This window comes from Cryptotermes secundus, unplaced genomic scaffold (genome assembly GCF_002891405.2).
Source record: "Cryptotermes secundus unplaced genomic scaffold, Csec_1.0 scaffold212, whole genome shotgun sequence".
NCBI lineage: Eukaryota > Metazoa > Arthropoda > Insecta > Blattodea > Kalotermitidae > Cryptotermes > Cryptotermes secundus.
Window position 1 is genome coordinate 714895 of NW_019721006.1, and position 26099 is coordinate 740993.

Genomic DNA, 26099 nt, shown 5'->3' on the forward strand with positions numbered 1-26099 from the left:
GGAGGAACGTATCGCCTCCATCTTCAGGGTAGAAGGAAAAATATAAGAAATCCGCAGGCGAAGAGACCGTAAGAACTGGTACTAGGTCGGTTAACACCACATATACACGGTGCCAAATCCCAGAAGACTGCTTTCTTCATAGTCACCGCCATGAAAACCACAAATCTTACATGTAAAAACATTGTTTAAAAACAAAAGTGTAAGAATATTAATACAAGAAGTATTTAATATTGAATTATATAGGTTAGTGTCATTGATATGAAGGGTCATGGTGAAGAGTACTTGGTTCTGGGATATAACGTTGTGTAGGCCGTTGAAAGTCGACCAACATTTTGGGGAACACATCACCTCCATCTTCAGGGTCGAATATGCTGAGCAAGATACCAGCGTGAAAGCAGGTGGCAAACTGAGCCACAGTGTTTGTAAGGAAAGTCTGTATTCAAGTGGGGTTAAAATAGGGAAGGACACAGGTACCAGATTTGCAATATAATCAGTTCATCTCTAATCACAGTAACAGTAACATCATTAAACTACATCCAACATCCTTTGTATTCCTCTGGAGTCAGTAGTGCAGCACTGAAGCTCAGCATGGCATATGGAGAAGAACATTCCAGACATTTTGACTGCCAAATAATGTTAACAGCAGCTCAGTGTACATCATCTATGTCAGTCTTTCTCAACCACCGGGCCCTCATTTCATAAAAAAGAATTTAGCGCCACGATCTTACAAAGGTTGAGAACCACCGATCTATGTAACATTTATGGTCATGGAAGCCCTGAAGTGGTGGGGTAGTGGAGACTTCAATTTTTATGTTTTTTATCATGGCAGATTTACTTTTCAGAAGCAATATACACTCATGAGCATTACATTAATGTCAATATGCATTTCAGCAGTTATCATCAGCCATTCTTGGCAAACTTATTACTACTGAGGGTTAGATGTTACAAAATGTTGTCACCTGTTTGCTGGACTTGGGCACCTATTCTATACTGTGTCTAAAACATTTCTGAGGGGGCATCATTATCATCATATAATGATGTAAGTCGATACATTATCATAGAAGTTACTATATTCTTAGTGATGGAGATATTTACATCATGAAAAGTTACTAGATTCTATTTTAAGCACACAAAAACCAAAACTGCCATGCCAGAGAGTTTGTTGAATAAGTAGGATTTCTGTTCTGTAACACTGTCTACCAAAAGTGAAGCATACCCTTAAAGATGTTTTAAACAGGCTCTAGTAACCAGTGGCTACGCTAAAATGTGATCCACAGTTCCATTTGTTGATTGATTATACCACTGTAAAATACTGTAGCTTATTAGTTCCTTTGGTAGGAAACTAATTCTTGGGTGACTTCTCTCAAACTGTTGGAATATGTTTCAAGACTTTTGTTTTAATTCTGAAATCAGAACTAGAAAGGTAATATATCCCTTGTCTTCCATTTGCATATATACAGGATGTCCCAGGAGGAATGTGCCAGACTTTTGGAGGGTGTTCCTTATGTTAAAGTATGCCGATATAACCCAAAACACCTATGTCCAAAGTTGAATGGTTACAGAGATAACGGCCCGAGAAAGTGTGGTTTTCTGGCGGGTCCACACGCTGTACCAGTCAGCTGACAAGTCTTATCACTGTTTGTCCTTGAGTGGGGTGATGACGGCTCACACTAGCCGCATACAATCGCATAACAGAATGTGCAGTCAGCAAAGTTATGTCAGTGCTTGTCATTCATGTGTCATGTATAGTGCCTGGAACCCTAACGACAACTATAACAGGGAGTGCAAGTTTTTTATAGTTCAATTTAATGACTTCATGTCACTCACAAGTTAGTTTGATGTTACGTACATTATTAACATTACAGAGACCACATATTCCTGCCAGTTTCAATATGTATTTGGTAATCAACAAGTGTGTAACACCGGTCAAAGTTTCACACTTCTCTGGCCATTATCTCCGTAATCGTTCAACTTTGGAAATGGGTATTTTGGGTTATATTGGCATACTTTAACATAAGGAACACCCTCCTGAAGTCTGGCACATTCCTCCTGAGACACTCTGTATATATGTATAAAACTTGGTCACTTTTTAGGGGTAGGAATAACAAAAAGACGCTCAACTCCAGTTTGAATTTCTTAAATGCAGGTTCATGATTTATATCAGAAAAGTCAAGTGCCAGGAAACATTCAACAGAGACATTTTAAAAAGACTTTCTTCATCGTATGCAGAGTATCACTGCAACAGACAGCAATACAATGAAAAGGCCTGTTTAAAAAGGGAGTACAAAGCATGAACTTATTACTTGACTGACTTCACGCAGGACATGAATCTGAACTACATGTAGTTACATCTGTCCAGTCTGTTTTCTGCTTGGCTGTTATGACACTGCAGTATTGTAGTGGATACCAACATTTCAAAGTAATATCCTGCTTCAGTCTTTAGGAACAAAGTGAGTGGTGTGAGGATGCATGCAGTCAGGATATTTAGACAGATTGCTAAGAATATGGTCAGTCAGATCCTTGGGATGTGGACAGGAAACAGAGCCTGGTACAGGAAATGTGAGGGAGGGGAAAGGGTGTCATTAGTGACCAGAATAATTTTCATTGCAGTAGAGGCATGGAATATGAGAAAATTACCCTTATCGCATTCTACATCCCTCCTGTAGCAAAAAAAGAAAATCTGGTCCTTGTTAAGGACCACTTTTCTCATGTTTCTTATTAACTATTTATATTGGTTCACACTGGGCTCACAATTCCATGCCCCATCTGTAATGTAACTACAAAGTGGATAATTTTCAGTCCGGTGTGACATACAAGTTTACAACACTTCAGTCTTTATTCACCTTACATGTTTCCATTCAAAAGAATCATCCTCAGAGGTGCACCACTACAATCAGGAAACACTGTCACATAAGATGTTTTAACAATATGCACTTAAGCTATGAATAATGCTCGCTATATAAATTTTTGTTATTATCACAGTTAGTTTTGATGTTTGCCTTAAGCATTCATGATGACACTTCTTGAAGTGTAGATTTACGTATGATGCTGTTTCTTTTAAGCGTATTTGCTGGGTATTCTGATTGGGATTTCCCACTGTATGCGATATGATGTTCACTTTTCCATACAGTAGCTTCCCTATGTATTTAAAATTGTATTAAAATTTCTTTTGTATGTAAAAAGTTAGTTATTATGTTAAAATATCGTGAGCCAATAGTGGGTAATGTTGTTTTCCTCCTGATGGTGGAAGATGTCGTTTATGTCTCTTGATTGTATGTTCTTATTGTTAGTCATGTAGTTTACATGCATGCTGTGTCGTTTGTACTGTTTTGAAGAGTGCTTAAGTGCATATTGTTAAAACATCTTATGTAACAGTGTTTCCTGATCGTAGTGGTGCACCTCTAAGGATGATTCTTTTGAATCAAAACATGTAAGGTGAATAAAGACTGAAGTGTTATGAACTTGTATGTCACACTGGACTGAAAATTATCCACTTTGTAATTAATAGTGTGACCGACCTGAATGAGACAAATCAAATTTGTAATGTAACTATTTTTATCCCTAGTACATGCTGAATTTTCTCTCACAGTTCCTCTTCCATATTCCTATTGGCTCAGACTGAGCTTCACCTCCCCCCACCCATCTGTAGATTTGGGTGAACACATCCTTCATAATCAGTGTATATAACTTGATTGCATCCACACCACTTCAACCATGAAGATATTCGCAGCATGCTCCTCCTAAATGTTGTTATCTGTCTATGACATATTGCAGTATTATAATCCATGAGATCATAATATGAGCACTCATTCCTGTGAAAATCTGAAATATAATATTATATCGTAGCATCCTGTTGTACTAATCGACACTAAGAAAATCTGAAAACTTACGCAGTAATATGTGTATCGCCTTGCAGTAATACAGGCCATACAGACAGTCACACTGAGGCTTTAGCAGGCTATTCTTAACTATTATACATATAGGAAAAGCAGAACATGGAAATGAAAGTTTCTATTGGTGTATGCTCATGGGATAACAGTTATCTAGCTGATAACTGATTTCAGAAGAACATCTCTTGTACAGTGAAAAAGAACATGTGGCAGTTTACTGAGAATTATTTTTAACCTCCATTTCAATGTTTTTTCTATTTAAACAATGGTTAAAAAAGTGCAGCCTCCTAAAATCCCAAGAGTGACTTTTTGGACACTGTGTATAAGTCTTACATCAGTGAATTGCAAGTATAAGTAATAAATTACCTGAGTACAATTAACAAGTGATACTGTGTGATCCATAAATCAATTCTAGTTATAACTCATGTCTTAAGTCCAAACAGAAACTTCTCGCAACTATTATTTTTGCAGTCCTGATACTAGAAAGAATATTTATGTTCACTGAATCATCTGTAAGTATCTGTTTTCCTCCAGCAATGAAGTTAATGATGATGTCATGTCATTGATCACCATGTTCGATGTGGACCCTTGTAAAGGACCTTTAAGGGAGGAGGCTTCTGATCCAGTGCCCAGAGGGTGTGTACTGCTGGACACCATGTCACTGCCTGCCCAGGACTGACACTGTTGCACATATTCAAGCGTTCTCTGGTATGTGTCTTGCCTCATCCCTCTAACATTACCTGTGACTAATGGCACATTGCCAGAATTCACATTTGTCTGAGCCACACTGCCATTATTTGGGGATGATTGGCTAATGTCCCGACACTGAATTTCTGTCACACTGTTATTCCCAAGTGAATGATATGACACATTATGAATACTGTGTCCACTATTAGACGCAGGTCGATTTTGTGGCTGATTACAGGATGTGCCCGGTGGGGCCATAAGTCCAGGATTGGTGGTGTTATTGCACTGAAGGGACTGTGGACATGGAGGATTTGTGAACTGCTGTGATCGCTGCTGGTATGGTGGTGGAGGCATCTGGTGGTTGTAGTTGTTCCAGCTGGCATGTGGCTGCTGCTGGTATTGCTGATGGTGGTGTGTGCAGTTTACACATGGTGCCATCTGTTGAGGTTGCTGCTGATAGCAACCACTGTACTGAACTGCTTGCTGATTCAAACCGTCATGGTGCTGCATAGGGACAGTGCTGGGGTAGACTGCATTGCCACGTGACATCTGAGCCGCTTGCATCATCGGCAGATTTTGCTGCCAGCAGTTGCTAGCCTGCTGAGGGGCAGGAGCTCCTGCAGCAGGACTTGTGAGAGGCTGCTGACTTAGCTGCTGTGGGGTGTGTCCTCCAGCACCATAGCAATTTGCAGGACTTGTTGGCATTGATGGACAAAGATATCCAGCATTAGCCTGTGCTGGGCTTTGCATAGAATGGCACTGTGTTGAATTATTCCCCATTGGGGTTACAGGACCCATAAACCCAGGCATATTTGTTTGGGCAGTAGAACCACAATGTCCTGAACTGTTCATGATTGGCTGACAGTGACCTGAATTATTTACCACAGGCATGGATGGCCCATTATAACCCACACCTGGCACTGATTGACATGACACAGGGCCATTCATCATGGACTGGCACTGGCTATTCATCACAGGCAATGTTGCATTATTGAATCCACCGTTCTGATGTGGATTGCTTAAATGTGCAGATTGACCCATAATGACACTGGGAGGTCCCTGTGCTGGGCTGTTGGCTACTGGCATTGAGTGACAGTATGCAGCATTGCTAGATGCAGGGCTTGCTGGAATGGACTGACCTGTGAACCCACTGGAAGGAACTGAGAGAGGATAGCTTGGTACAGATTGATTGTAAGGTGCAACAGGACTTGCTGGGTCATTAGTTGGCATTTGTTGTCCTGTATGGCTCCCAACAAAGGTTCCTTGTTGATGGCTATTACAGGCTGGTAGCTGGAACACATGGGCAGTGTTGGTTGTGTTGGCAGTAGGTCTACTTGAACTCTCATCCTTAGTATGATCTGCAACCTGCAGAAAGCAAAAGCATATCTAAATCATTTCTGAACAAAATATGACCTTGTAATTATACTGAATATTCATTTTCGCATTACATGAAATATTTTCTGATTTTAAGATTCATCTTCAAGAGTTTCTGTGTCAAGCAATTCAGTAATTGAAGATTAGAATTTTCATAGTGGAAATGTTCAAATATGTCTGGAGATAAAATATTCCACACGCAGAGACAGATGGTGAAAATATTTTAGTTAATTGCAAAGACAAATCACTGATGTGAAGAAAATACAGTTAGGTCATTTTATAGCAATGTGACTCACAAGCTGGTGGTTACATAAGTAGTATAAATATGAATATTACTAAATGTTGTTTGGATATTCCTCTGCACTAGTCTAAATTAGTTAGGTATATGAATTGGGCCGCATCATAGCTCAAGCGGTTAGTTGCTGGCTTCCCACCATGGCAGCCCAGGTTCGATCACGGATCTGGTCAAGTGGAATTTGTGGTGGACAAAGTGGCGCTGGGGCAGGTTTTCTCCGAGTACTTCGGTTTCCCCTTCCAATCTTCATTCTGCCAAATTCTTCATCATCATAATCACCTGAGGCAGGCTACAATAGACCAATCAGTGGCCGCTGTGCCGAGTGGACCCAGGTGGACTCCACCCCCCACTTAGCAAATTAAAAAAAAAATTAGGTATATGAATTAGTTTTGATTTTTTAAAAGAAATGCCCAGGGACTATAGGCAGAATTGCTTGTCTTCAGAATTATAATGTATTTATTTAACAAAGATGATAGAATACATAATTTAATAATTATAAATGTAAAGGTAATGGTAAAGTTGTCCCTGTGCTTAACTAATTAAGTACTATGCCATGAAGACGTATGGAGAAGTGGATGTATAGACCTACATTTTCTTGATGTTGACACTAGATGGAGGTGAGTGGTTCAACTCCCCAGCTGCTTTACCCCTGGGGAAAAAGCCCCAGGTACCCATCATATAAAAGACTGGGTAGGCCTCAGAGCCAGTCTGGATGACATGGAGAAATGAAAATTCTTGAACCTACAAGGACTTGGACTCTGACCTCTTGGTCATAACAACCTAAAACTGGGGCTTCATTTCAGCATCAACCAATTGACTCATTTTTCTCAAAGGGATTTTAGCAAGCTCAGTGTCCTACAATATAACAGTTTAGTTATCTGCACAGATGACTGCAAGGTAAACTTACTTGGCTAAGGAAGTGCATCATTTCATCAGGAATCACTAGGTTCTTCTCTACCATTTCTCCCTCAGCCACTTCATCCAGAACCACTTCTTGATTAGGATGGTGCTCTTGACCTCGTGCAATAGGAGGCAATACAACACTGTGAGGACGAGGGGGAGGGGGTGTAGATCTGTCTGATCCACCTCGGCATGGTTCTGACATTCGGCGGTTATCCACTGTGTTGGCGGAACTATTGTTATTGCTTGACTGTGGCAACCAACTTCCAGTACCCGGATGATGTTGGTGATGGTGATGGTGGTGGTGATAGTGTTGCTGCTGATGGTGCTGTTGCTGCTGACGCCTCTGATGTTGCAGAGACATGTTCTGCGTCTGTAAAATAATTGTTCATAAATCAGATGTTTAAGTTAGCTTAATTACATTAGAAAAAGAAAATTATATGATGATTATCTGAATAAGTTCATGGTTTTTCATTGAGCAAGATGATTCAAGCAGTAAATATTCTAGAAGTTTGAATCTTGACTGGGAACAAATTGTCCTAAATGAGGTTTTCCATTTTTATTTCCCCATCATTCATTCCAGGCAAATGCTGGGATAGTACCTTAAATTAGGTCATGGCCACTTCCTTCCATATCCTTTTGAATTCATTATTCACCAACTATCATACCAATTGAAGCTGTATAGTTTAAGCTGCTTGCAACATCATTAAATAAACTCATTGCTTTTCTTTTAGTCATGTATTTGCAAAGTACACAGATATGAGATGGCTCTGTGATTTTTAAATGCTAAGTGTGGAAAATAAACTATGGTAGTTTCATATTGATACAAAAGTTATACATAACACTATACTTTGCAGTACTTCACATACATTTGTTTTTACAAATTTTATGTTAGCAAATTTTTGTATTAACAAATATTATATTCACTTGAGTTTGCTATAATAAAATTTCTCAGTATGCTCATTGACTTTTTAGGATCATATTAACCTTTAATGGCCGAATGCTAGATATATGTGACGCAAGCAGCATCCTGAGTTGGCCAAATGTTATATATATCTAACACAGTACTCGTGCTCTCTTTGGGAGTGCTGACAGTTTGACCTTGGGTTTCAAACCAAAACAAACCTACATGAGGTCATGTCAGTGGTTCAATGAATAACAATGAAATCGTTTATATTGGTACTGGTTTTGATACTATTTACATTTAGATATGACTGTTTATGACCTGGTCAGCCAAATATTGCCCAGCTTCGTTTCGAGAAGTGATGAGGAAATATTCATCGGTGCTTGCAGATGAGTGCTTCCAGAGCCTTCAAGGAAGTCTGACGCATTCAAGGATTGGTTTTCAGTGGTGTATTATCAGTCAGGAAGTCAGTGTCGGACTGTCATATATTTCTTTATATATCATTTATATTTTGTGTCTTGGAAGAGGTATAAACCCACTGAGCCAGTATTACTTTGTGAGTAAAAGGCATCTTCGCAACTGCAACTTTCAGTATGTGTCGGACTGGCACTCTTTTCAACTAATATTGTAATTACTTTGCATCAATATTTTGCAAGTCTTACTAATAGGTGAGAGTATAGCTTTGTCAATCAACATAATTTATTCGATTTTGCTAGAAATCCCCCTCCCCCAAGATGATTCTTCAATTGCACAAGCCGAATATCATGGTCAGTGGCGTTTCTCGGGTGGAGGCCAAAGTTATCAGTGGGCCCAACTGAGTTGACTGGAGGTGAAACATTCACAACACTGGCTAACCAAAAGAAACAAAGACACTGTCGTGTGTTTTGCTAAATAAGAAAAGCAGGAGCACCCTCTTCTATTGTAAAAAGGGTGGTGACACTCTGTGTGAGGTGGAATGCTTCGAGAAGTGCCAAGCGCCGCCCGCGTCAGAGTGTATCGTAAACTGTGACACAGTTCAAACTCATGTTCAGTCTGAACAAAATATTATTGTATATAGTGTGACTATATTTACAATATCACCATGATTCAAGGTTGAAGAAAAAACAACGGGTAAGTCTTTGGAATTTCATAACATATATAATAAAGATTATATTTTGCATTTCATGACAAAATAATCACAGTTAATTTTCGTTTGTAAAAATAGCTCTTTTGAGTATATGTAGAAAATGTTATTGTCTTTCAGACTGTTTTTAGTTTGTATTTCTATGTTGCATAGAAGGGAAAATATGTATTTTTTCTGAAAGTTTGCAATGTCAGTTAATTAGGGCGATTTAAATACTGGCCGCAGAGGGCTCCCAGCAATTTAAAAGTCCATGCATTAAAGGTTAAATGCTTAAAACACATAACAGTTCTCATAAAGTGAAACTTTAATATCCTGTTAATTACTATTACAGATCAGTCAAAATATATTTTCACAAATGCAAAGGATAATAAGTCATGATATAAAGGTGAAGTTATCCCTGTAACATGTAACAGGCCATGGAGGCCCATAGGGTTGTGAAATGATCCAACATTTTCTAAACAGTCGGCTCACAGATGACAGTGAGGTCATCAGCTTTACGCACCAGCTGTCCCTTACCCCCAGGAAGATTCCTAGTACTTATTTCTGTTACAGGCCAAATTGACTTCAGGGCCATAGGCTCTATATTGGGACCACTATTATTTCTTATTTGCAGATGACACAAGTATTATTATATCGAATTCGAGTCTTGAAGAATTTAGAAGTAATATTATTTCAGTTATTAATGAAATAATGACATGGTTTAATAGGAACTTCTTAAATCTAAGTTGTGATAAAACAAATTTCTTACAATTCTATCTAAAAAAGCATAGAGAAATAGAAATTCAAATTACATCAACCAACTCATTAATTACTAACATCAACTGCACTAAATTTCGGGGAATAAATATTGATAGCACCATCTTGGAAGAATCATATTACTATGTCATCATCAAGATTAAATGAGGCCTGTTTTGCAATAAGGGCAATAAAGCCCCTTATGTCATTAGATTCAATAAAGATGATTTGCTACTCTTGTGTACATTCGATACTGAAGTATGGCATTATCTTTTGGAGTAATGCCCCCCTTAGTATGAGTATCTTTAAAATTCAAAAAAGAATCATAAGAATTATGTCTGGATCGGGCAAATTTGATTCATGTTGGGATTTGTTAAAAAAATTACAAATATTGCCACTCCAGTCTCAATATATTTTTTCCTTGCTTCTTTTCGTTATTAAGATTAAAAATTACTTTACATCTAACACAGATATTCATAATATTAATACCCGCTATAATTATAATTTATACTTTTTTTTTCTGTGGCGCTACAGCCCCAATTTGGGCCTAGGCCTACCTCCATGAAACTCTCCGTTTCACTTCAGTTTACTAGATCTTACACATTCGGTAGGACTCCTTGGGCAAGTGATCAGCTCGTCCCAAGGCCTCTACCTGTAGACAAACACAGAAAAACGCACACAAACATCCATGCCCTAAGTGGGATTCGAACCCACAATCCTGGCTTCCGAGCGAGCGAAGACAGTGCATGCCTTAGACCCCTCGGCCACCGTGACCGGCATAATTTATACTTACCCTCTACAAATTTATCAATAGTACAAAAAGGAGTGCTGTTCTCTGGAAGCAAGATTTATAATCATTTACTTTTGAATATTAAATTGTTATCTAAAGACATTAAGCAATTCAAATCTTTATTGCGAAGCTATCTCACTGACCATGCATTTTATAGCATTGACAAATTTTACAAAACAACTTCCCAATGAATACCTGTACATTATTTAGTTAATATTTGTAATTTACTTTTATTGCCATATTTGTATTAATTCTATGTAAAATTGTTTCAGATGGCTACTGTAAGTTTTATGACATGTATATTAGATTTACTATTATACTTATTGTTTTATATTTATAATGATAGTTTCTATATCCTATAGGTCTTTGACCTTGTATGGATTAATGGAATGTAATTAAATAATAATAATAATAACAATAGTAGGGGCTGGAAAGATTAGGTCAATTGAAAAATTCAATGGCCTCATTGAAAATCGAACCCACAACCTTCCGGCTTGTAGCATAGTGCCACAACCAACTGCACTCCTGCTTGTCCACTAACACTTTACAGAAGATCAAATTGTCCTTTAGAGATTGGAGGAAGATATACAGAACTTCCTTTTTAAACTGTGGAACCCTTTTCAGTAGTTTAATGTAACATTAACAGCAAATACAAAAGCATAGTATCCAATCTGCTGAAAAATAATTCTTTTAATGTCACACATTAATTGCTTGGAATAAACATTCCTTACTATGACATAAACAATAAAATGAAATAGTATTAAAGAATGTGCGGGATGATAAACAGAACATATGAAAAGCAAGGGAAAAAACCTAGTATGTTATAAAGTAAAGTTAGTTAAGAAGAATAAAAATTCAAGCAGCCAGACTGACAGCTTTAAGTGCTGTCAAAAAATATACTAAACAAACAAAAAAAACTGTGGCCTATAGTCCGCACGCGAACTATACCAACTGAGCAACCACCGCTTGTAGACGAAGTTAGTGCCAACTTTAGCGGACAGAGGGTGTTGCGTGGTCAGTGCAATGGATCCCCACAGCCATTAATCTCGGTTTTCTAGACCAGCAGAAAATATACATTAGATAACATTAAAAATGGAGGTGTGAAGATGGAACTGAAAATGTTCTTGATACAACTAGATGCTTGCAGAGGAGAATACTTCAGAATGCAGTGAACTATAAGACTCATAAAACTTACACAACATTACAGACAAAAGAATAGAGAGAAATGTGATGAAACAGAGAGATTGCTATAAAGCTGTAATAAGTTTGACCTTATTCACTTAAAGGGTGAGGTAGAGGGGATGAGGAATAAGTGATGATGATGATGATGGCGGTGGTGTAGAAGGGAGAAAAAGGAAATAGAGGAGTGTGCCACTGACCTGCAGAACGAGGTTAGAAGTGCAGTAAAGAGGGTCTTGATGCCCGCCAAGAACCCGTGAGTGTAAGCGCTGTAGGTGGCTGCTCATGCCAGCAGGCAACAAATGGGACACATTGTGCCCTACATTGGTCACTCCTCCTGTATTGCTGAGCTGACTTGACCTTCGTGAGCTGCCAGCAGAGATGGGGTCACAGGATGAGCCTACCTGCCCGCTTCCAGGTCTGACACAAGACATTGCTGATGCCTGCAATTCCATAATGTATCAATGAAAATTAAAAGTACATTCATTGTTATGGGTTGTGGCACTATATCACTATACTGTTTAATTTTAATTTAATTTAAATACTGTACTGCTGAAACCTCCTTCACAGTCTGTAGTGTTATAACTTAGGAGCACAAAATTCAGCAGATGGCAGTGTGGGAAATATCATGAGATGTTTACTGTAAAATCTATGTATTCATAAGTCATATACATGTTAGTAATTTTGTACACGTAGCATTATTGTTCATATGCTAAGATGAATAAAAGACTAAGATCAGTTCAAGATTGGATGATTGGATTTATTGACACCTTATTCATACAAGTCAGGAATACAGGCAGTACAGCGCTATTGCTAATCTACACCCTTTACAGTTCACCGTATTACACACACTGGGGTTCTCAGTCTTCACTAGCCGTATCCTGGTAACAGATTTACAAGTCTCAATGTTGTTTCAAATCACACATGAAGTCTTCTTAGCACCATCTAATTCCTTTCTTGTTATTATTCTGCAACTGACAACTCAGTTCAATTCCTCTGCTTCCAAACTCATCCTGGCAGGCTGGTGTCTTGACTCTTGATTCAACTACTTCTCAACCAAACTCTTCTTGATAACCACTTTGCACAGACCATGCAGAAAACACAGCCTTTTTGTTGTTCGGAAGGCACGTTTACAGCACCACTGCATAGCAGTGGAAGTTACTCAGTTGTTGCTTGCATGTTTATGGCCACAGGAATGTGTTTACCAAGTTGTTGCCTAGCAATGAATATCTGTTCTGACTTCGCTATTCCAGCTTTGGGGCGTCATGTCACAATATGTAAGTCAATGCTATTTTCTCATTCTGCACTTTTGTTAAATTCAAATTTGTTATTTTTTTATGTTGTAGGTTTTTCTTAAGGCTACCATTAAATGATGGCAAATTTAACTAACAATGTTGGATATTTTGAAACCATTTTATGAACTTTTCTTTCACCAGCAAACAGTATTATAAACAGTATCAGGAAAGCATGTATTGTATCACATTTCTGTAGTCTGTATACTTTCATAATAAATGTAGCTAACTCTCCAAGGAATGCTTACTCTAAATTTTTACTGATTTCTTTGTCAATTTTTCTCCTGAAAATCATGCAAAGGCACATATGGTACATGAGTAAATATTGTCATATATATGAGTGACTATAGACAGGGTTTCGATTGGTGACTTCATTTATTGATCACTCGTGACTTAATTTTACATTTCACTGTTACACACCCACACACACTAGTGTGTCAGTCTCCAATAGACATTGCCTAGTAATGGATCCTACTGGTGGAGATTCATCATCTTCAATGCTCATGTCATTACTGTCTGGCCAATATCCTGCACTTGAACTCTCTTACTCACCAACGAACCACTCCACTTCGCTACTTAACTGAACTGCACTCAGCCGTTCTTGGGTCCCCACTATATAGCCTCAGGGCAAACCCAACATAGAACACCTGCCCCCAACAGTCCCTCTATTGTTGTTATGAGCATTTGCCTAGTGATAACTGGATATTTTTGACATGTGTTACTGGCCATTACCAAGCAAGGCAGGTTCTTTCTCATGATCATTGCATAGTACTGGTACTACATGCTACAGTATGATAAAGTGTTATGACAGAATCTGCATGGAGTGAAAGTGAAAGGGCACAATACTGACAAAATTCTGTTTCACCATATGTTCCTAATTTCTGTATGGTTTTCTATCTGTTGCCAAGTTTGACTCAGTTGAGTTTTAGGAATTAAAGAACTGGGAGATACACACATTTTATTAGATTTTCAAATTACAGTCAACTCTTGATTATCCGGGATAATGGCGGGCATGGAAATCACGATTAACCGAAAACCCGGTTAAGACAAATGTTATTAAAAGTAGTACTGTAATACTGTACCTTCATAATACTCTTGACCTACCTTTATTTAAATTTACTCAACCTCATTTTTATGTCATCTCATGGCCTATTTAATACTTTCTTTACATTATACTGAAGTGCAAATTAGTTATTTCAATCACAGTGTTCAACAACATCCAACACTTTTTATGAATATTCACACTTAACACTTAAAAAAAATTAATATTGTCATTTGCTTTTTCGCGGCATTTTCCTTTTTACGGATATCCGTACAAAGCCTATGTAATATTAGCTTGTCACTTAATAAACTGTTCTCTTCACTCTCAAGATAGTCTAGTAAGGATTCCAAATGATTAAGAGCAGCACCATGTGATATTTTCTTACTAGCAGCACTGACCACCTCTTCCTCCTTCTCACTTTCTTCCTGCTCTTCTGGCTGCACCCCCACTGAACTTACAGTTTCGTCACTGCTTAACATTTCAAAGCCCGGCTCACACGAGTTTCTGTTGAATACTTAACACAACACGCTTCCTTTTACACCCTGACATTTTGCTAACACACTTGAAGATCGATACAAAGAGACCAACTGGGGCGGTGTATCTGTCCTTGAAACTTTCCACAGATCCTTGCATTCTTTCACCCCTACCCTAGAACATTGTGTTAGCATAACGGAACCAAAGAATGCAGAGCTCGGTTCACACTAGTGCGAAAATAGTGTTACAACTCACCATGTGAAACAAAAGTGAATGAATATTAACCAACATATAAGCATCAAAAAAGCCTCAGCAGCCCCAGTTAAGCCGCAAACCAGTTAATCCGCACCCGGATAATCGAGAGTTTACTGTATATGGAAATGATGCAAATACCTGAGAAGCTTGGCTGCTGCGTCGACTAGAGCCCAGCTCTCCTGAACACATGCTACCATAGTATGTGCTGACTGTGGAGTTGCTATCACGCCGCAAAGTGGCCTGTTGCTGCATCTGTTTCTGAGCATTCGTCTGGCCAGGAGCCAACTTCAGTTGCAAGTCAATAAGCTGGGTTTGTGCCACAGTGGCATTGCTCTTTAAGCCCTCCACCTTGAGATCAGTGAAATGCATGGGCAGGTCACTTAGATTGATTCCTCTTCTCGCACCTAAGAACACAATGAAATTCACCTGAAGAAGGCACAAGATGGTTATTCCATACTCATATAGCACTCATTATGAGTGTGGAATTTCTACATATGATGACTATCTCAACACTTACTTTTAAACCTTTACATCATGTATTCTTGCTGTGGAAATATGGAATTGATGGTGTAGGTAAGCTCAAATGTGATTCTCATGAATAAAAAGTAATTTTTCTTCAACAATCTTGTCATTAACACTGGCCTAGCTCTCTAATACAACATTCAGCTTGATTTGCCATGAACCATTTGTCCCATTGTGCCTTGTACCCTACATCCAACCTAGATAAAACCTGATGGATGCCACTTCAGTTAGATTGAAATACTTATGAATACATTTACAGCACTAGGTATTGAAATCCAATTTACCTTTCCTTACTTTCCAGAATATTTCTTAAATTCAAAAATTAAAATTGTATGAGATCTGAAGTTTCTGGTAGGTAGGTATCAGCTCTTCTGCGGAACATTCTGTATACTCTCCAAAAATTATGGTATTCGCAGAAATTTATGCAGAATTACTGAAAATCTTCACAGAACCATATTGGTGTGCAGAAACCAATGTGTACCATAGAATCATTAGCAAAATACTGGTATGAACACCTTTTCTGTTCTCCTTTTATGTACCCACAGTTTGGTAGAGGTACAACACTACATACCAGCTGAGAAGTATGTTACCTGCAATACTTGGCAATGGTGGTAGTGTTGTGACCCCTTTCGCTTGAAGTCTCTTGATCCTCTGTGAGGCGTGATTTGTTGGTGGTCCTATAGGGTCTGAACCTCCACCCACAACAGCCCTCACAGAAAGATGGATGTCTGGCACCTGGGGAGTAAACACATTATTCATTCATGTCACTAAGGAAATTTTAATTCAATTAATGGATACTGAAATCTTCTTTGACTGACATAACTATTAGGTTTTGTGTTTCCTTCTGATTTTAGGCTGAAATTTTGGGAAATTGTATAGACTCATTTAGCATGCTCTGGTCAGAAAGTCGTAATACAATGTAAAAAAAAACTGGAAAACATGGATGGAATATAAGAAAGTAATAACTTTTTTTAAGTTGTTCACTTATAACACATAAAATTACACTTTTTAAGTCTTTATGTCACAACATGTAGTTATTTTTATCTTAGCTAGAAATCCAACCCCCTGGATTTTTGGAGAAGAAACTGAAAAAGTAGGAAACATAAAAAAATATTACAATTACTTTGCTATTGTTCTTCTGTTCTGATTATGCTATGACAATCAGTATAAACAGTCTTAAATGGATTGAATGTAAGTTTGTAAGTAAATTTTCTGGCTGCCTCCCCCACGATGGCTGGAGAATATCCTGGTGACACTCAGGCCTAAATACACTGTTATTTATAAATAAAGAAAATGACATTTAAACATTAGATTGAATAAGTTATTAAATGTGAGATTTGAGTTTCTCATATTCCAGAAGACAGTAAGTATTATTCAAGTTATGTATGCACAACATAAACAGTCCTGGTGTTATCACTCTCTTTTGTTTAGTTATGTCAGTAAATTGATGAAGACATACATGGTGTGTCCAGGATCCATTAGGACTCTTTTTTTTTTATTTATTTTGCCCTACAATGCCATCTGCTGGCAAGTTGTGGCATTAAGATTCTTGAAGTTTCAGCTGTGGCTGTCTATAATTTCAAAGCGCAAGCATCGCTGCATCATGTGTTCTGACCTTGAATGTAACAATACTGTTCTGACGCCTGTCGGAAAATGGCGGTTGAACAGAACCAACATCAAATTTTGTTTGAAGTTAGGCAAAACAGACGGAGAAGCGTACCAAATGATGAAAAGTGTGTACAGTAGTGATTGTTTGAGTTGCTCGAACACTTTTCAATGGTATGCCATATTTCATAATGGCAGGGAAGACACTGAAGACACTCCACGTGCATCAAAGTCGAGAATAAGTCTCACTGAAGAAACTGCAAAAAGTGACCCAAATCCTTGCATCAGACAGATGTGTTTCTGCAAGATTCATCGAGGAGCTTTTGGGAATACCAAAAAGTACTGTGCTTCAAATTTTGGTGGAGGATTTGGGCAAATGGAAGGTCTGTGTGTGGTTTGTACCACATTCGCTGTCAGGTGATGAAATACATGACAGAGTGGAACACTGCAAAGACACGTTATGGTCGGCCCAAAGTGATACAAAATTTATGAAATCGATTGTTACTGGTGACGAGACATGGTGTTTTCAATATGAGCCTCTCACAAAGTGGCAGAGTGCAGCATGGTTGAGCCCAAATAAGCTGAAACCAAAGAAAGTGCGCATGCAAAAGAGTCGAGTAAAGACAATGCTAACCGTTTTCTTCGATTCCAAAGGAATCATCACAAGGAATTTCTACCAGAAGGTCAAACAATGAATTCTGATTATTATCTCAGAGTCCTCAATCGTTTTTTGGCGAGAATTCTTCGAATTCGACATGAATATCGAGAGCAAGGTTCCTGGTCACTCCTCCACGACAATGCCCCACCCCACAAATCGAAGATCATGCACGATTTTTTGGCCAGAAAAGATATCATAGTTCTTGATCATCCTCGGTATTCGCCAGATTTGGCTCCAGCAGGTTTCTGGTTGATCCCAAAAGTTAAGCTGGTGATGAAAGGAGACCGTCACGATACCATCCAGGACATCCAAAGGGAATCTACGGCAGTTTTAAATGTGATTCCACAACAGGAGTAAAGCGAGTGTTTTCAAAAACTTTTCAATCGATTCCAGCTATGTACTGATTCAGAAGGAGGCTATTTTGAATAAAAAGAGTGAAATTTCGAAAATAATTCACGTCTTGTATTTTTAATGAACACAGTCATAACAGAACCTGGACACACTGTGTATGTCTGACATAACAGTTCTCAGTCTTCTCTTCAAGTTTTCCTGAAAAAACATTCTCTGATAAATATTTAGAAAGTTTCACTTGAAATCTAAGCAGAAAGACAAGTAGATCTCTGTGTAAATTGTTAATTACTGACATCAAGTTATAACTAAAACTGGTAATGGTTAACAATTTTTTATAATATTTGTCAATATAAAATTTAATGAACATTCATTCAGAGTCCATGATTTATTTCAACCGTCTTCCAGTGCATACACTCATCTATCTCACTCCTCTCTCTCGCACTACATGTTTCAGCACAAAAGTGCCATCTTCAGGTGCTTATTCGATTTATGTTAAACTTGTTCACTGCATGCCTTGTCGTCTTCATATTAAAATAACTAAAATATATATTTATCATTTATATTGATAAATATTAAATGTTAAAAATATTAAAATTGTTCAGGATTTTTCATCCCTACGTCGTATCTCACTACGCGAGTCACACCTATCCTCTTCTGTCGCAGCACTCTTTCTACTTTCGTGTGTGTATTGTGCTCTGTGTTGTGTCTTGCTCCTGTGACTGCGTGTGTTATAGGTGTGACTCACGTAGTGAGATACGACGTAGGGATGAAAAATCCTGAACAATTTTAATATTTTTAACATTTAATATTTATCAATATAAATGATAAATATATATTTTAGTTATTTTAATATGAAGACGACAAGGCATGCAGTGAACTAGTTTAACGTAAATCGAATAAGCACCTGAAGATGGCACTTCTGTGCTGAAACATGTAGTGCGAGAGAGAGGAGTGAGATAGATGAGTGTATGCATTGGAAGACTGTTGAAATAAATCATGGACTTAAATCAGTGCAACAGGACGCTAAAATATAACATTATTCATTCAGAGGTTTCAAGTGGCTACATGCTGACATGACAGAGCTGTGAACATGCCAAACATGATTATTTACAGTAAACACTTAGGAAGAAACATAAAGAGAATTACAAAAAATGTCATTCCACAGAAAACAGTAACTCTCAATACTTTCCTAGGGAGGTTTCACATATGCAAACAGATTTCACAGAAATGTAGAAGTTGCTTACTGTAAGAAGCTACTATTCCTTTTCTTACAAAGCAGCAGAAAAGTATTATCATTAAGGTGAAATAGAAGTAACTTAGTCCTGAAACATGTATTTTATAAAAAAAGAAAATGAAATGAAGTATTGCATTTTCATATTCAAAAGTTACAATTCAAGAACTGCAAATAACTGCTCTAAATTGCAACAAATAATACCATACTGATAGCGTAATGATCCACTATACCTCAAGTTCTTCGCCCTCATCTGCCCAATCTTCTGCCTCCACAGTTGTCAGGGTGTGATTGGTTGTGCTGACATTGGAGTCACTAACAGGCTCATCTAAACCATTGTTTGCATGCTGAGTAACACTTAGAGGACTGCCTTGTTGAGCCGGTGAACTGGCCTCCTGAGAATTATGTTCAGTCATTAGCTGAATGACAAATAATGAGCAAACTGCATTTCTTTGTCACAACATAATGCAGATCCTTTAGTAAATGCTTCAAGTGTACATTCTTATTGGGACACTTCTTACCTCAATCTTGGTACATAATTCTGGTCATGAATATTAACATTTTTCCACACCACAAAACATGTTCAAGAACTCATATACAGACATTTGTCACAAAACACACTTGGAAACACACAAGAATAGACTCTTGATTATCCATGTGCAGAATAACTGTGGAACTTTTGCAACCCTTTAGTTGTTGATTATAGCTTCTCATAATGATTTAAGTATTGCCCATTACATCTCTTTCAATAATATGGTACAATGATTTGCAGTGTATTTGCAATACATTCCTTGCCCTGTGACAACTGTGTTTTTTAATTTTATTGCTTTTCATAGGGTATAACACTGAACAAGGGCTTCTGTCTTCTATTGGAAAGATAGTTACCTCAATGTCTGGTGACCAGCAGAAAGACCAGTTAACTAAACTTTAGGTTTAAACTTCATACAGAGTTCATTAGATATGGGTATTTAGATTATCCATGTAACTTCTCCCCTCTATCACCACACATAATCAAGAGTTCACTCTATACAGAGTGAATGTCCTTCACCTATTGTTACTAGTAAGTTTGAAAATTAATGTTTTATTTGCCAGAGTTGCAGAAAATGTTGGAATTGGCTATCATAGGTTTGGAGACACACTTCCATACATGATACTCTGATTCTGGCTCAATTCAAAGAAAAGTGTCAATACAATTTTTGAAGGCTTCCTTAAGGTCAAGAAAATGAGAGGATTATGTGTGTATAAGGCGCCTTTTATTGCAAATCAGGTAGAATTTAATTTGGGTGACCATGTGGCCAAACAGCTTTCAAAATTATTTTTTGATAAAAATATTGCAGTGATAAAACTGTGCAGTAACATGTCCTATTGGAAATATAAATCAACAGAAAAGGAGGTTGTGTACTGAAGCTTACTGTGATAAATACCACTTGGTCCATCTTCTCATAAAACTCTATACTACACCATAAGTAGCTCTGAATGTACACAGGGACTTAACCTCAATTTGTGATAAAACTTCTATTCAATATTTCGTTTTTAGTTCCAGTGAAGCACAAGAACAAAAAATGTAACACCAGAGGCTTTCACTGTGTGCAACAAAACTGCTAAGTGTAACAAGAACATGATAAAGATTTAGATAAAATACAGAAACCCAGCTGCTGAATAATGGTTGTGCATTGCATTTGCAATTATTTTCCTTCTCCCTCTCCCACCATGTCATTATTCTTGGAACCCAGGAACGCATTATATATATATATATAACTAAAGAGTTGTGTGTGTTAAGATGAACAGAATCTTTCTGGTTTGATGATAATAATATACTTGTATTAAAATGTGTGATATAGCAGATCACCTCAGACTTGACACTGGGACTGGAAAGACTGGCTGTCTTGCCACTCATCATCTCCTCACTGTGTGGACTGCTGTCCAGCAAGCCACCAGCTCCACTGGAACCATCCTCAGCACCATCACCTGGACCCTTGTGCTTCTTGTTGGCATAAAACTCTGCACCATGCACTGTTTTCACATGTTTCCTCAGAGAGCTTGGGTCTGTGTACCTCTTTGTGCAGCCTGGAGCTTTGCATACATATGGTTTCTGTGGCAATAGAAAACAAAAGTGATGATTCCAAGTGCTTAACATATAGGGACAGACACACTAGAACGCTTCAGAAACAGGTATTCAATGGCATGGAAGTGAAAACCTTATTATTAACATTCTGCTATACTGGATGTCTCTGGGCTACTAGTTATGTGAAAATAGAGATAAATAATATCAAGGGATTATAGGTAGAACAGAATGGAAGCACAGCTCTATATATATCAGTAATTTGCTATGAAGGAAAAAGCAAACACTGTGAAGAAGAGATATTAAATATATTAGCAAAAATGAAATAGTTTCTGGGAATGTAAATTTATCATTTTGTGTGAAATTATCTGAGGAGCTCGGATAGCATAGTCAGTATAGCGACTGGCTATGGGTGGAACACAAAGGGGTAGTCCCAGTAGGGTCAAGAATTTTCGCTTCTCCATGTTGTCCTGACTGGATCTGGGGTTCATCCAACTTCCTATCCAATGGGTAGCAAGGGCTCTTTCCCCAGGAGAAAGCTGCCTGTACACCTTTACCTGTGAGTTTATCTGACTTAAATATCTAAGGTATGCCTCCACCGTGAACCTGCAAGTTGTAGGAGGTGACGAAAAGGAAAGTCTCAAATCTGAGACAGTACGAGTAAAATATGGTCGCGAGTCCCAAGGACTAGGATCCGAGAACGACTTTGCTGGCGAGGGCCAGGAGCATATACAAAAGACAGATCCATCCTCTGGTCAGAGAGGGCACTCCACAAAAATAGAACCGTAACTGTCAAACGGTAATAATTAATATCTGGTCATGAGCCCCGGATGGGGCTCGACACCAAGACTTACTGACTGACTGGACGTCAGTCACAATGTGACTTTGACTTTGACTTGGGCCAGACAGTTTTGACAGTTGAGTTTAATTGAGTTGAGAATGGACAATTGAGTTCTAGCAGTTGCCGAGAACACTCAAGTTTGCATCTGAAGAGTAGTCAGCCTTAAGTTTGACTTTGACTATAACAGAAGCAGTATCTGCTGTGATACTGAAAGTGATAATAATTGTACTTGCTAGTGTAAAAGTGAGCATTCAATAAACATATTCACCAAATCGGAGACCTGCGTGAATTTATTTGTTGCATTATTTAGCAACACGCGACAATATTTTAAATATGTAAGATTTGATGTTTTCACGGCGGTGATTATGAAGAAAGCAGTCTACTGGGATGCGGGGCCATGTAGATATTGTGTTAACCAACGTTTCGGAGGAACATTGGTTCCTCGCTCGCGGATTTTCTTCTTTTTATTATTGATGGAGGCGATATGTTCCTCCAAACATGGACCTGACGTATGACAGATTACTGATAAAAAAAAATATGATATTAAGTCACATCTGATCTAATGTAATTAAGAGATTTTCAAATTTAGATGAGCATTGTAGTTTTATATGAATTTCATCATTTTCATCTTTTTCACATATCACCTGATGATGGTCTCTCTGGGCCGAAACATGTTGCAAGTGGAATAATGAAGATGTTTTTTGTGTTCAACAACCCCTCCATTTTTACAATAAAATTGTATCTTAAAATCGCTATCATTTACCCTCAACTTTATTTCTTCTTTAATGGAATATAGAATTCTTTTAAACTAAACAAAATAATAGGCTTGAAAGAAAAATAATAGGGAATGTACAGTGCACATCAACAAGGAACAACAGAGAAAGAAAATCAAGTGTGATTCAGTTCCATAAAAAGATACAGGAACTCACCTTTATAATATTTTCAGAGAAGACCATCCCATTTACAGCTTGGAAACAGAAGATGCACAGTGGTCAGAGATACAGTTTATAGTATGAGAAAATACAGCTGATGTTTAATATTACTCTATAATTATCACTGCAAAATATAACACTAAGAGATGTACCTCATTAGAATGGGTACGATTTTGATGCTTGGCACGGTCTGATGCATTACTAAATGCCTTACTGCAGCCAGGATATTCACACATGTATGGTTTCTCTCCAGTGTGGGATCTTAGATGTGTTTTGAGATTCTCCAGCCTCGAGTAAGCCTTGTAGCACCCTTCAAACTGAAACATGGATCATAAAACTTCATTACTTTCGCTACAAGCACAATTTCAGGTTCAATATTAAACTTATTTACTCTGTGGCTAGCCAATGTCAGGTCAGAAACAAGGCCCTCCACTTGAAGAATGATAATATGTACTATAATGTGCTACTTGCTGTCTCACACCTCATGGGATGGTGGTGGAATGACTGGCAGGGGGAAACAAAAGAACGAAAGAGAAAACCCTGCTCCAGTGCAACTTCATCCACTCTGCATCTCATATGAACTTACCCTTGAATAAACCTCAGGCCTAAGCTATATCACAACAATGTTAAGTTCCGTTATTCATTTTATACTTAACATGAAACTTACAGGGCCCTGTTGTGAATGAAGTTCACAAATGAACCTTGACAGAAATTGTCAGTCTACAGCACAAATCTGAAAACATATTTTTAGCTCTACAGTGTAGGCAAGCACTTGCATATCAGTACATTATAGCCCACAGACAATGTAGGGCCTGTCATTCTTTTCTTAAATCTACTGTAAATAAAATATGTCTGATTTCCTTATTGCTATGGCCAGCTGGTATCACTACATATAACACTCACCGTACACTTATGAGGTTTCTCGCCAGTGTGACGCCGCATGTGCACCACGAGCATGTACTGAGCTTTGAATGGCTTCTCATCTCGTGAACAATCCTCCCAGCGGCAAACAAATGATTTTTTGTTTGCATGAATGTGATCATTGTTGATGTGCTGTGGGAAGAATAAAGAGACAGTTTGGTATTATTGGCTTCTGGGACACTGTCCAGGAGCTAATATTTGCAAACAAAAAATATGGAAACTGAATCTGCTTTTATCTTTATGTGAAAAGTGGACAGACACTTCACTTGATCTGTTAAAAGAAGACAATCTCAATCACTTAAGAGTTCAATCACTGAACTAAAATTACACGCCATTAGAATCAGGATTGTTAGACAGGAGAAACTAAGAAATTTACAATAAATATTCTGTTGGTACACAGGAGAGCTGGAATTATGACAGAAAGTTCTTTCCACTAACAGAACCTGATCTTAATGGTGTATATGTTTTAATTGACTTATGATTGTCCATTAATTGAGCTTAGCTATAAGTCAAATGGACCAAACTGAATAGATGCCTCCATACATTTTCATCTGAGGATAAAACAGATCCAGTTCCTGACACCATGTGTTTTGTTTGGACTACTACACAATGGACAAGTGCCAGAAAACTAGTATTGCTAAGTATAACAGACCATCATCAGAACTGACTTTAAGCAAACAAATTCAGCTACTTCTTATATTCCATAAATATGTATACGATGGGGTACCCAAAAGAAACCAAACTAATTTTTTGTGGGCAGAGCTTTTGTAGTACCGCGTTTTGCCGCTATGAGCGCATAGAGCTAACATTCCTGAGTCGATAAGCCAAATACCGTTGCTTCAGAAGGTAAGGACTAGTTTCAGCAGAGTTTATAGTGACAACTGTTTTGTGTGATCGTTGTTTTTGCAATGGCTGATTTTCGTGAACACTGTGCGGCGGTGAAATTCTGCTTTTTGCTCGGGAAAAGTGGAACAGAAACTCTTGAAATGTTAAAAACGGTGTACAAGGATGATGCTATGGGGAAAACTCAAGTGTTTGAGTGGTTTTCCCATTTCAAAAATGGTGAAATGTCAATTGATGACAAACCTCGTTCTGGTCGTCCTTCCACGGCCCGAACACATGAAAATGTTGAAAAAATTCGTGAAATCATCAAGGAAGATCGACGACGGACCATTGAAGAAATTGTGGAGCTGTCGGGAGTGACTTGGAGCTCAGTGGCCAGATTTGTGGCAGTCGGGTGNTAGACAAGTGTATTAGTGTAAGTGGAGGGTACTTTGAAGGGGATTGAAGGTTTGTGCTTAAAATTTGAATAAATAAGTTAAAAAAAAATAAGTTCGGTTTCTTTTGGGTACCCCCTCATATTTGCTCCAGGCAAGAACTTAAGCCACAGAAACAGCCGTTTATTATAAGTAATACAGGGGTGCAACAATAGAAAAACAGGGTTATGCAACTCACTTCTAGGCAATGGCTCAGTGAACACATCTGTGCAGGCACAATAATGTCACATGTGACTAGTGTTTTCTGTGTGGCCTGCCCTATGCTTCAGTAGAACTGTTAGGCTTAAGTAGAGCTGTGTTTTCTGTGTTGTCCATGTCGCAGCTATATAACACGAAACCGCTTGCAGCTAAGAAGAGTCCAGAAAAGTTTTTAGTTGAGTTCCGAGGTTCCAGGGTGGTTGAACAAGATATGGCAAGAAGACTTCATAGTGATTTAAAGTGCTGGTTTCTGTGTTGAGTTCCCTTGCTAGGAGACGATGAGTGAAAACTGAGAATTCCAGTACATGTGCAATGGTGAAATGTAAATTATGTAAATCAGTGATAGTGCTGTACTAACTGAAATTAAGAGAGACTGTAAACAAAGTGCCAATAAATACAGTCATCCAAACTAGAACCTGTTATTTTTGTCATGAGTACCCCCCCCCTTGCATGACAATATATTTGGTTACAAGTAAATTAGATGTATCAGCTTCAAGCTCAATCCACTTTAACCCCTGGGAAAACAGCCCATGGTACTCACTGGGTAGAAGTCTCTGTGAG

The 26099-nt window shown here is 38.1% G+C and overlaps 1 protein-coding gene across 1 annotated transcript in view; it reads right to left on the reverse strand.

Moving 5' to 3' along the window:
* Positions 1-3463: 3463 nt before the first annotated feature.
* Positions 3464-26099, reverse strand: part of LOC111874770 (transcriptional activator cubitus interruptus) — a 31331-nt gene continuing 8695 nt past the window's right edge. Inside the window, exons 6-14 of the mRNA XM_023870548.2 lie at positions 24046-24195; positions 23295-23459; positions 21157-21399; positions 19541-19702; positions 16053-16197; positions 15079-15344; positions 12078-12320; positions 7154-7519; positions 3464-5942 (exon numbers count right to left, since the gene is read on the reverse strand). Coding sequence (XP_023726316.2) covers positions 4389-5942; positions 7154-7519; positions 12078-12320; positions 15079-15344; positions 16053-16197; positions 19541-19702; positions 21157-21399; positions 23295-23459; positions 24046-24195 — 3294 coding nt within the window. The 3' untranslated portion in view covers positions 3464-4388. The remainder of the gene's footprint in view (positions 5943-7153; positions 7520-12077; positions 12321-15078; positions 15345-16052; positions 16198-19540; positions 19703-21156; positions 21400-23294; positions 23460-24045; positions 24196-26099) is intronic.